The 13,297-nt window shown below is 41.4% G+C and overlaps 1 protein-coding gene across 1 annotated transcript; it reads left to right on the top strand.

Annotated features, from left to right (window-relative positions):
- Positions 1 to 804: 804 nt before the first annotated feature.
- Positions 805 to 3,732, top strand: LOC120042582 (trichohyalin-like). Its single transcript, XM_038987404.1, has 2 exons — positions 805 to 1,060; positions 3,221 to 3,732. Exons 1-2 carry the CDS (start codon positions 835 to 837, stop codon positions 3,730 to 3,732), a joined length of 738 nt encoding a protein of 245 aa, XP_038843332.1. The 5' UTR covers positions 805 to 834.
- Positions 3,733 to 13,297: the final 9,565 nt, after the last annotated feature.

Raw genomic sequence — 13,297 nt, 5'->3', positions numbered from 1 at the left:
AGCGATTAACATTTTTTGACAGAAACACGATTTATCATAATAAATTGTTCCTACTTTGAGCCGTTCTTCCATCAGAATCTTGGGCAAAGAATCCTTTCTTGGGTCTAATCGTCTTTTGGTCGAAAGCTGTCCTCTTGCCATGTCGAAATGCCCACTGCGTTCGGCATGAACTGAAAACGTGCCCAGAGCTTGAAATTGTCTCAGAAATAAATGTCCCAAAATCGCACTAAACGGATATAAATTGCTATAAAACGGTTTAAATTAACTACCTTATGATGTTTTTAACACCTATTACAAGTAAAAACATGACCGGATAAATATTACTGGCTACACTAATGCTTGGAAAAATAGTAGGTCGGTGTCCACCGCGCGTCCGACGCAGCTGGAAAAGAGTTACTTCCTACACGTTGATCTGTTTTATAGAGGCTGTGATTGCGCAATCGACACCATTCAAAGCGTCATCACGTAAAGACATCCAGGGGAAGACGTAAGCAGTGTCTGTATCCTCATAGCATTTACGGGGACCTTTAAACTGACTCCAGATCAGGGGCCAAGATGTGTGAAATCTGACTCCATGTCAGGGAAATTGCTGTAGAATGAGTTCTGTTCCACTCAGAGACAAAATTTCAACGCCTATAGAAACTAGAGACTGTTTTCTATCCAATAATAATAATAATATGCATATTGTACGAGCAAGAATTGAGTAGGAAGCCGTTTAAAAATTACACGATTTCCAGAAAAAGTGACAACAGCACCCCCTATCCCAAAAAGGTTAAAGGCAATTTAGCTTTAATCAGAGAGAGAGAGATAATAGAGGCAAACAGAAGAGAGGAGATGGTGGAAGAGGAAAGAAGGGAATTCCTTGAAAATTACAAGAGGGGTGACTTAGAGGAGGAGGAGGAAAAGGAAGAAGACAAGGAGGACATTCTCCCACCTGATAAAAGTATCCGAAGGAGAGCTGTGGGCTGGATAAATAAGAAGTGGGAGAAGAGGAACCTCAAGAAGATCGAGAGAACCTATCAGAGAGAAGCTGAGGAGGGCTATAAGATCGTCCACATAGGTAAGACCTGTTTTCCCTCTGCTTATGACATCATCCTCTTTAGTCTCCTCTACACACATCAGTTACACACCAGTCATCATGTTGCATCATTGTTTCAATATAAAACTACTGTCTAAAGAATATGTTAGCTGACATGGCTAATTGAGTGACTGACTGACATAACAAGAAACATACTGCTGATGTAACAACCACGTGTTTAAATGGTACATTGTGTCATCTACTAGTCTAACTCTCAAGACTAAGTAGAGACCCAGAAAGAGTTGTGTCATCTACCAGTCTAACTCTCAAGACTAAGTAGAGACCCAGAAAGAGTTGTGTCATCTACTAGTCTAACTCTCAAGACTAAGTAGAGACCCAGAAAGAGTTGTGTCATCTACCAGTCTAACTCTCAAGACTAAGTAGAGACCCAGAAAGAGTTGTGTCATCTACTAGTCTAACTCTCAAGACTAAGTAGAGACCCAGAAAGAGTTGTGTCATCTACTAGTCTAACACTCAAGACTAAGTAGAGACCCAGAAAGAGTTCCTAAAAAACACACACTAAAACGTGTTTTGGGGGGATCCGGGGGCTACTAGTGGCCATGCGGCCCTAAGCGATCACATATGCCCTACTAGTGGCCATGCGGCCCTAAGCGATCACATATGCCCTACTAGTGGCCATGCGGCCCTAAGCGATCACATATGCCCTACTAGTGGCCATGCGGCCCTAAGCGATCACATATGCCCTACTAGTGGCCATGCGGCCCTAAGCGATCACATATGCCCTACTAGTGGCCATGCGCCCCTAAGCGATCACATATGCCCTATTAGTGGCCATGCGGCCCTAAGCGATCACATATGCCCTACTAGTGGCCATGCGGCCCTAAGCGATCACATATGCCCTACTAGTGGCCATGCGGCCCTAAGCGATCACATATGCCCTACTAGTGGCCATGCGGCCCTAAGCGATCACATATGCCCTACTAGTGGCCATGCGGCCCTAAGCGATCACATATGCCCTACTAGTGGCCATGCGGCCCTAAGCGATCACATATGCCCTACTAGTGGCCATGCGGCCCTAAGCGATCACATATGCCCTACTAGTGGCCATGCGGCCCTAAGCGATCACATATGCCCTACTAGTGGCCATGCGGCCCTAAGCGATCACATATGCCCTACTAGTGGCCATGCGGCCCTAAGCGATCACATATGCCCTACTAGTGGCCATGCGGCCCTAAGCGATCACATATGCCCTACTAGTGGCCATGCGGCCCTAAGCGATCACATATGCCCTACTAGTGGCCATGCGGCCCTAAGCGATCACATATGCCCTAGTAGTGGCCATGCGGCCCTAAGCGATCACATATGCCCTACTAGTGGCCATGCGGCCCTAAGCGATCACATATGCCCTGCTAGTGGCCATGCGGCCCTAAGCGATCACATATGCCCTACTAGTGGCCATGCGGCCCTAAGCGATCACATATGCCCTACTAGTGGCCATGCGGCCCTAAGCGATCACATATGCCCTACTAGTGGCCCTGCGGCCCTAAGCGATCACATATGCCCTACTAGTGGCCATGCGGCCCTAAGCGATCACATATGCCCTACTAGTGGCCATGCGGCCCTAAGCGATCACATATGCCCTACTAGTGGCCATGCGGCCCTAAGCGATCACATATGCCCTACTAGTGGCCATGAGGCCCTAAGCGATCACATATGCCCTACTAGTGGCCATGCGGCCCTAAGCGATCACATATGCCCTACTAGTGGCCATGCGGCCCTAAGCGATCACATATGCCCTACTAGTGGCCATGCGGCCCTAAGCGATCACATATGCCCTACTAGTGGCCATGCGGCCCTAAGCGATCACATATGCCCTACTAGTGGCCATGCGGCCCTAAGCGATCACATATGCCCTACTAGTGGCCATGCGGCCCTAAGCGATCACATATTCCCTGGCACTATACAAAGAATAGGTGCCATTCGGGACTCATGTTCAACTTAAGGTCAATTCGGGAATTATTGCACTTTATTGACAAATTCCATGCCTTGCTCAACTGAAAAGAGTAAAGAATCATTGAGATTAAATTGTGTTTTCTATTCTTCATTCCCTGTGTCCATTACATTTAAGTTGATACCAGATCCCTAAGTTGAATGTGAACTCTACTTCTTCACCCCTACCAGCCATCCCTGGACACACAAGGCTAACAGCCACCATGACACAGGCAGAGAGAGAGAGGGAGAAGAGGAAGGAGCTGCTGAAGGCTGAGAAGAGAAGGAAGAAGATGGAGGATTTTAATAAGCAGTGGAGAGAGCAGTCCCTGCTTAAAAAACAAACTCATCAGAAACTGAAGGAGGAGAGGGGGAAGATGAAGGGACATTACCTGGAGCAGATGAATCTGGAGGCTGATGCTCAAATCAACACCCGGTGTCTAACCACCCAACACAGCCACGATTATCTGGAGACAACACAGCCCACTGGATCTGGAGATGGCCACCAGGAAAGGCCAAGGAGGCAACAGACATGGGCAGAGATCCAGGAGGGGAGTTCAGAGAACCAGCAGGAGTGGCCAGAGAACCAACAGGGTGGGCCAGACAGCCAGCAGCTAGAAGCTCCAGAAGAGGCTGAAACATCAGAGCCAACCTCCAAGAACAAGAAAAGGCCAGGCATCTGGAAGAGAATTAAGATGGGGTAAAGAATGTTTAAACATCTATTCATGTTTTACACTGTTAATATATATGTTGTCACTTTAAAAAGTGACATTATCCAAATGTGAGGGTTTAGTGTAGATGCAACACACATGTAAATATATAGATACTTACCTGTCTCTGATGTCTTACAGCATTCCTGACCTGCTGTCTGCCTAGAGCTGGAACATGTAAATATATAGATACTTACCTGTCTCTGATGTCTTACAGCATTCCTGACCTGCTGTCTGCCTAGAGCTGGAACATGTAAATATATAGATACTTACCTGTCTCTGATGTCTTACAGCATTCCTGACCTGCTGTCTGCCTAGAGCTGGAACATGTAAATATATAGATACTTACCTGTCTCTGATGTCTTACAGCATTCCTGACGTGCTGTCTGCCTAGAGCTGGAACATGTAAATATATAGATACTTACCTGTCTCTGATGTCTTACAGCATTCCTGACGTGCTGTCTGCCTAGAGCTGGAACATGTAAATATATAGATACTTACCTGTCTCTGATGTCTTACAGCATTCCTGACGTGCTGTCTGCCTAGAGCTGGAACATGTAAATATATAGATACTTACCTGTCTCTGATGTCTTACAGCATTCCTGACCTGCTGTCTGCCTAGAGCTGGAACATGTAAATATATAGATACTTACCTGTCTCTGATGTCTTACAGCATTCCTGACCTGCTGTCTGCCTAGAGCTGGAACATGTAAATATATAGATACTTACCTGTCTCTGATGTCTTACAGCATTCCTGACCTGCTGTCTGCCTAGAGCTGGAACATGTAAATATATAGATACTTACCTGTCTCTGATATCTTACAGCATTCCTGACGTGCTGTCTGCCTAGAGCTGGAACATGTAAATATATAGATACTTACCTGTCTCTGATGTCTTACAGCATTCCTGACCTGCTGTCTGCCTAGAGCTGGAACATGTAAATATATAGATACTTACCTGTCTCTGATGTCTTACAGCATTCCTGACCTGCTGTCTGCCTAGAGCTGGAACATGTAAATATATAGATACTTACCTGTCTCTGATGTCTTACAGCATTCCTGACCTGCTGTCTGCCTAGAGCTGGAACATGTAAATATATAGATACTTACCTGTCTCTGATGTCTTACAGCATTCCTGACGTGCTGTCTGCCTAGAGCTGGAACTCGAAGAAGCCACAGTTCCACTGAGGTTACATTGGTCATTAAAAGTGTCGCCCAATAATTCCTCCTCCTCTTTAAGTCATCAAGCCACATTTCCTCCACAAAACATGATCGTCTCCTCAAGCCAGCAAGTATCCTCTTTATCAGGCAACAAACCATCGAAGGTCAGTGACTCTCCTCCCCAGAGCAGAGGTTCTCATCTTTATCCTAATTAAATTCATCTCTGATCACCACCTCTACTGTCCTAGAAAATATCCCAAAAATGGAAATGGTTTAAACAGAAGTCCTCCCCTCAGACCAGTGGCTCCACAAACCAGAGTTTCTCATCTTTACTCAAGTTGAACACAACTCTTATCATTTCCACCACCTCACCTGTTAAGGGGAGGTGCTGAAAAGGAGGTCTGGGAGGAGGTCTGCAGGTAGCCTGGACCGGACCGGTAGCAGCTAAGTTGCTGGCTCCATCCCCGGGCAGAGCTACTCAAGTCAGGCCAGTGATGTTTGACGATGTCATTTTTGTTATTAAAGTTTTACGTTTTAATAAAAGCATTACATTTAAAAAACAATATTGTTGTTACGGTGTGGATTGTTTTGTTATTTCATTAGAATTGAAACATCCAGTAGTCATGGTAGATGTTAGACTTTCAATGAGACACCTAACATTCCATCAGTTTGCTACAATGTGTGACATGTTATATTAGAGAGGAGTCCTCTATACACATCTATTTTAGACCAGAGGAGAAATATCAGATTGAAATAGCTTCTCTAAGAATCTGAGGAGAGAGCAACAGTAGACGCATCGTTAGCTCTCCCACCTCCAGTTCAGTACTTGGGTCATTCCACCAGTTGAGGACCTTTTGGGGAGTGTAACTTTTATTTCACCTAATTCTAACATTCTGTCATAAAGAGCACATGTTCAACTTAATAAAACACATGTTTTTCCATCTCAAAAGTTTAAAAAATGCATACTATAGCGAGTGCCTATTAAGTGCCAAATAAGTGACAGGGTTGACTGTAACAGAGTTGACTATTTCATTTAGAATCAACCATAGATCCCCATGTGACAGGGGGAATGGAATGCAAGCTTACCAAACAAATGTAAATTGTTTAAAGATTTCTAGACTGTCTATCTATAGGTAACAGGGCTGATGTGTTATAATTCACCCCGTGGTGATTGCAGCATGTACATCTTGGTGGGGAAAACTCCCCCAAAATGTTTTATATGAACGCCAGCAAAGCCACTACACAACACAACACTAAACAATACATTAATTGCACTATAACTTTGACAAACGGTGCCCACAAACTGTTAGGGTCGACATAAAGCTGTCCCAACAGCAGAGCTTTCTTTTCAGCACCATGGAGTGAATCCTTTTTAAAAAACCTAACTGATATGGCTGACTTGCTTAAACAAATGTGGTTTCTACTGACAATTGAGATGTACAAACTATGGCATAAGGGGACAACAAGTGGACTACAGGCAATCCGTAATTTTGATGAAGACATTAATGAGAGAGCTGGACGGACGCAGTCAATATAACCGTTAGTTCAGCACTTTAGAAATGTTGATTATGGGCCGTTCTTACAGTATTCTCCCTGTACACCAAGTCATAACTCTATGTAAGCAGACTTTGAAAGCTCTTACAATATTTGATGATGACATTTCTCTAAAGGCTATAGTCTACATGTGCAGCACCAAGTCAGAGCAGTAGGCTAAATTATGAGAGGGGAAAGGGACCAAATTATTAGTGTGAGGCACATGGGCTATTAACACCTTACTACACAACATACACTTAGTATTACTTTCTTAGCTACAGTATACACATCTCCCTGGCATAGTACATCATTTATAGAGCAGCATCCAATACATTTTTGGACTCACCTTGTTGTGATGTGCTCACTTGAACAGGAAGGTGTCCCGGCTCTACCAGGGCCTTGAGGTGGTCTCCCACAGCTCTGCTGGTGGAGTGGTAAACACCACCCCCGGCTCTACCAGGGGCTTGAGGTGGTCTCCCACAGCTCTGCTTATGTCATATTCTGTGGCCTTGCAGTTCCATTTCTTTACTGCCCCTGCAACACAGAAAGAAACACATTTAGTCATATTATATAAAACACTCAAAGTAATGGATATCGAGCATCTATGGCCTCAGTTACACCTGGCACCTAAATGTGACTTCTGTCATCTGATCACTCCAAGCTGCATTAGGTTCAGATCTACCAGGATGGGCCTTTGACATAGTCTGGATGCAGTCAGGCCACTGAATATAAATAAGCAATGTAAAGAGATGGGGTGAATGATAGGGGAAAAGTACATTTGACACAAATTGCCTTCATAATATCAAAGAACAAATGTTTGTGCCTGAGGAGAAATGAACTTTCCTACAGCCAAAAGGGGTGAGAAATTACACATCCTTGGGACGTCCCTAGCCCGTTGAAGTTGACATTTAAAAGGGTTAAGGTTAGGGGTTAGGGTAGGGATGTCCCAAGGATCCCAGGTAGCATTGACCATTGTGCATTCTTCTGTCTCTTTTACATAGCAGGTGATGGGTTCTGACTTCTGTACTTTTAAATATGAAATATCCTCATTATGTGAAATTGAATGAAACATTAATGTATTTTGATGCTAATATGATGTACAATATTCCATGATGTTTCTATATGATAACAATAGAGTAATATATTTAATATGATGTACAATATTCCATGATGTTTCTATATGATAACAATAGAGTAATATATTTAATATGATGTACAATATTCCATGATGTTTCTATATGATAACAATAGAGTAATATATTTAATATGATGTACAATATTCCATGATGTTTCTATATGATAACAATAGAGTAATATATTTAATATGATGTACAATATTCCATGGCGTTTCTATATGATAACAATAGAGTAATATATTTAATATGATGTACAATATTCCATGATGTTTATATATGATAACAATAGAGTAATATATTTAATATGATGTACAATATTCCATGATGTTTCTATATGATAACAATAGAGTAATATATTTAATATGATGTACAATATTCCATTATGTTTCTATATGATAACAATACCGTAATATATTTAATATGATGTACAATATTCCATAATGTTTCTATATGATAACAATACCGTAATATATTTAATATGATGTACAATATTCCATGACGTTTCTATATGATAACAATACCGTAATATATTTAATATGATGTACAATATTCCATGATTGTCACGTTCCTGACCTGTTTTCTCTTGTTTTTGTATGTGTTTAGTTGGTCAGGGCGTGAGTTGGGGTGGGCATTCTATGTTATTTGTTTCTATGTTTAGGTTCATTGTCATTTAGCCTGACATGGTTCTCAATCAGGGACAGGTGTTTTACGTTTCCTCTGTCGAGTTGAAGTATCTGCACTCCAGGTGAGATTTCAGCTCTGGTGCAGATGTGCCCATCTGCTCTCCAGGTGTAGACCCAGGGGGCCCGTTTAGAACCTTTTTAGGACATTTCGAGATGACAGATGTTTGTGTTTGGTCTATTAATGTACCTGTGAGTTGAAATTTTTATAATTTTTGCATTTTTGACAAAATTAGACTCCTTTAAAGTGCCAGTTTTTGCGCTCAGGTAGGGTATCAGCCTGAGCTATTTAAAAACACTTTTTCAACATTTCAAGATAGCAGTGTGTTCAGTTTGATCATTTCAAAGACAGCTGCATCTTAATTTTATTTATATTATTAATATTTTTTTTTTTTTCATTTTCATCATAAAAATTACATTGGCTGTTAACCTCAACTCCAGAGGTGATCCAGGTGAGGGATCAGCCTGGATTATGTAAAAACACTTTTTCAACATTTCAAGATAGCAGTTACTTCAGTTTGATGTAAAAAAAAGATAGCTGAATCTTTATTTACTCATTTTCAAAAATATTTTTTTTACCAAAAATATGTGAAAATGAATAAAATAAAGTTGCAGCTGTCTTTATTTACATCAAACTGAACTAACTGCTATCTTGAAATGTTGAAAAGGTGTGTTTAAATAGGCTTCCTATTTAAAATAGGCATTTGCAAATTAGTTGAAAGGCTAAGAGAATCATCTCCACCTCCTCTCAGGAGATGATTCCCTCAGCCTTTTCTAATTTTCAAATGATAGGATAATTATTTAAAAATACTTTTTCAACATTTCAAGATAGCAGTTAGTTCGTTTTGAGCATATCAAAGACAGCTGCAACTGAAGTTCACACTCAACTTTGTTGAGCCGTGCGCCTGGTGATTGAACAGGTTACCAGGTGTATTTTGAATATGGTTCTTAATGGCTTCATTGGGTTGCTGGGGTCCATTGCTTGCTAAGGGGGAACCCCCCCCACCCGGGTTCAGCCGACTGGGCGCGCACTCCCTGTCAACATTTTCAACATTTCAAGATAGCAGTTTATTAAGTCTGATGCATATTTATTTTATTCGTTTTCACACACTTTTTTCCCCCTCTCTAGTTTGTGCAATGACAGAGAAGTGGGACTCTGTCGTTTTTTCTGAAAAGAACTCTAATTGATCTCGGGTTCAGCCACCAGGGGGCACCCACCTCCTTTGAAAGTTAATGTAAGACACTTCTTGTTGTCAAGGGAAGCTACAATTAAACACATTTCCTCACTGGGACCCCTTTTTACATAATCCTGAGTTTCAAGCCTTTATGTTACAAAATGATTGATTTACAGTGGGTTAAATACAGTGTTTTGCTAATTTAAAAAAATTGTGCCTGGTAACCCAAAATAATACCAGGTGCACGGATGGATCAGGACAGACATTTTTTTTTAAACCTCCATAAATCCCTCAGGCCGGCCCCCATTGACTTGGGGCAGTAGTATGGTTTTCCCATAGTGGGCATGTATGCCTGTATGTCCCTTGAATATCATTTAAGACACTTTTGAAAATTGTGCCTGGTAACCCAAAATAATACCAGGTGCACGGATGGATCAGGCCAGAATCTTTTTAAAACCTCCATAAATCCCTCAGGCCGGCCCCCATTGACTTGGGGCCGTAGTATGGTGTTCCCATAGCGGGCATGTATGTCTGTATGCCCCCTAAAAAGCATTTAAGACACTTTTGAAAATCGTGCCTGGTAACCCAAAAACAAAACCAGGTGCACGGAGGTGGCACTCTGTCACTTTTCGACCAATTGCCGAAATATTCAAATAATGATTAAAAATACCTCCCGATGGGCTAGATGTCCCACATTTTAAAGGATTATCTGTATTGATGTATATTTATTTATTAATTTTCACACATGTTTTCCCCCTCTCTAGTTTGTGCAATGACAGAGAAGTGGGACTGTGTCATTTTTCTGACAAGATCTCTCATTGATCTCGGGTTCAGCCACCAGGGGGCACCAAACCTCTTTGAAATGTTAATGTGAATAGTTACCACTTCTCAGGAGATGATAGACTTAGCCTTTCAAATGTTTTGTAATGATGGGATGGCTATTGAACAGAACTTTAAAACCTGGTTTTCTTGTATGTACCAGTTCATGAATCACACATTTGACATTTATGCTCACTGAGTCTGTACATAGTCAAAGCTTTCCTTAAGTTTGGGTCAGTCACAGTGGTCAGGTATTCTGCCACTGTGTACTCTCTGTTTAGGGCCAAATAGCATTCTAGTTTTCTCTGTTTTTTGTTAATTCTTTCCAATGTGTCAAGTAATTATCTTTTTGTTTTCTCATGATTTGGTTGGGTCTAATTGTGCTGTTGTCCAGGGGCTCTGTGGGGTGTGTTTATGTTTGTGAACAGAGCACAATGACCAGCTTGCTTAGGGGACTCTTCTCCAGGTTCATCTCTTTGTAGGTGATGGCTTTGTTAATGGCCCATACCCTCTTCATCACAAATCTGCCCTGCCATTGTTTGTATTCATACTGTTTTGTAAAGAATGGCTTCTTGTCTGTTAGGTTGTATTCCACTGGGAAAGTGATTACAGTTTTCTCAGTGACTTTGGTGCATTTCTTAGATCAAAAGTGCAATTCTTGATACTACTTGTACAAATTCCAAATCATCTAGTCACTTGTGCACATCATTAAAGCAATTTCTTATTCCTTTGAACAAATTGCAATTGATAATGTACAAGTGTCATCTTTTTTCCACATTATCAATTGCTCATGTCCATACCTCTTTCGCTTCACGGAGAGTTGAGTTGCAGCAGGGAGTTGCGTTCCCTCTTTATAGAGGCGTGCGTAACAATTATAACCACCAGGTCATTATAACCACCAGGTCATTATAACCACCAGGTCCATTATAACCACCAGGTCATTATAACCACACTCACCAGGTCATTATTACCACCAGGTCATTTTTACCACCAGGTCATTATTAACACCATGTCATTATTACCACCAGGTCATTATAACCACCAGGTCATTATAACCATCAGGTCATTATAACCACCAGGTCATTATAACCACCAGGTCATTATAACACCAGGTCAGGGAGATACATGATGTATCTAAACATATCATGTAGTATCTAAACCTATCATGTAGTATCTAAACCTATCATGTAGTATCTAAACATGTCATGTAGTATCTAAACATATCATGTAGTATCTAAACATATCATGTAGTATCTAAACCTATCATGTAGTATCTAAACATGTCATGTAGTATCTAAACATATCATGTAGTATACCCTTTATGCTGAGTCTCCTCCTTACTGGTATTTAACCCTTTATGCTGAGTCTCCTCCTTACTGGTATTTAACCCTTTATGCTGAGTCTCCTCCTTACTGGTATTTAACCCTTTATGCTGAGTCTCCTCCTTACTGGTATTTAACCCTTTATGCTGAGTCTCCCCTAACTGGTATTTTAACCCTTTATGCTGAGTCTCCTCCTTAATGGTATTTAACCCTTTATGCTGAGTCTCCTCCTTCTGTATTTAACCTTTATGCTGAGTCTCCTCCTAACTGGTATTTAACCCTTTATGCTGAGTCTCCTCCTTACTGGTATTTAACCCTTTATGCTGAGTCTCCTCCTTACTGGTATTTAACCCTTTATGCTGAGTCTCATCTTACTGGTTAGTTAACCCTTTATGCTGAGTCTCCTCCTTACTGGTATTTAACCCTTTATGCGAGTCTCCTCCTTACTGGTATTTAACCCTTTATGCTGAGTCTCCCTCCTTACTGGTATTTAACCCTTTATGCTGAGGTCTCCTCCTTACTGGTATTTAACCCTTTATGCTGAGTCCTCCTCCTTACTGTATTTAACCCTTTATGCTGAGTCTCCTCCTTACTGGTATTTAACCCTTTATGCTGAGTCTCCTCCTTACTGGTATTTAACCCTTTATGCTGAGTCTCCTCCTAACTGGTATTTAACCCTTTATGCTGAGTCTCCTCCTTACTGGTATTTAACCCTTTATGCTGAGTCTCCTCCTAACTGGTATTTAACCCTTTATGCTGAGTCTCCTCCTTACTGCTATTTAACCTTTATGCTGAGTCTCCTCCTTACTGGTATTTAACCCTTTATGCTGAGTCTCCTCCTTACTGGTATTTAACCCTTTATGCTGAGTCTCCTCCTAACTGGTATTTAACCCTTTATGCTGAGTCTCCTCCTTACTGGTATTTAACCCTTTATGCTGAGTCTCCTCCTAACTGGTATTTAACCCTTTATGCTGAGTCTCCTCCTTACTGGTATTTAACCCTTTATGCTGAGTCTCCTCCTTACTGGTATTTAACCCTTTATGCTGAGTCTCCTCCTAACTGGTATTGTAGGAGTAAGTGACATATGTAGGTAGATATCACACCAATTAAACAATAGATAGGAGTATACTAGAAAATAGTATAAGAAGGCAGATGTGAGTGCATTTGCCATTCTGGTAAATACAGGAAACCGAGGATTGTAGTAGTGTAGTGAACATTAAAGTAATGGACTACATGTTTACATTGATTATGAGACTGTAGTAATGGAAATCTCCTAAGGGACGTTCTGGCTCTTGTATTTTCTCCATTGTGCTGACAGACTGACTAGACATGTCAGCACCTGGGCACTTGGACACACTAGATTTATAGTCTACCCATTACACTAAACAAAACATACATGTCAGACAGATAGGCGCTTAAAGAAATTGGACACTAGACACATAGTCTGCTGATTCTTTAAAGAGATACACATGTCAGAGAAATATGTGTTTAGGGCACTTAGACCCACTAGACATATAGTCTGACCAGTCCATTATGTACATACATGTCAGACACACAGGCACATGAAGAAAGTTGAGACACTGGGATAGAGGGTCTGGCCACCATGATAAACTGATTGAAAGCAGATGGTGGTGAATGACTTCATAGGGGATGGGCATAATATTATATGGGTATAAATATAAAGGACTGGACTTCTGAGGGGGGGTGTGTTCAGTGGGACATTCGAGATGGTTA

Source organism: Salvelinus namaycush, unplaced genomic scaffold, assembly GCF_016432855.1.
Source record: "Salvelinus namaycush isolate Seneca unplaced genomic scaffold, SaNama_1.0 Scaffold72, whole genome shotgun sequence".
NCBI lineage: Eukaryota > Metazoa > Chordata > Actinopteri > Salmoniformes > Salmonidae > Salvelinus > Salvelinus namaycush.
The sequence above is the reverse complement of the archived record's forward strand: the minus strand, read 5'-3'. Positions and strand labels throughout refer to the sequence as shown.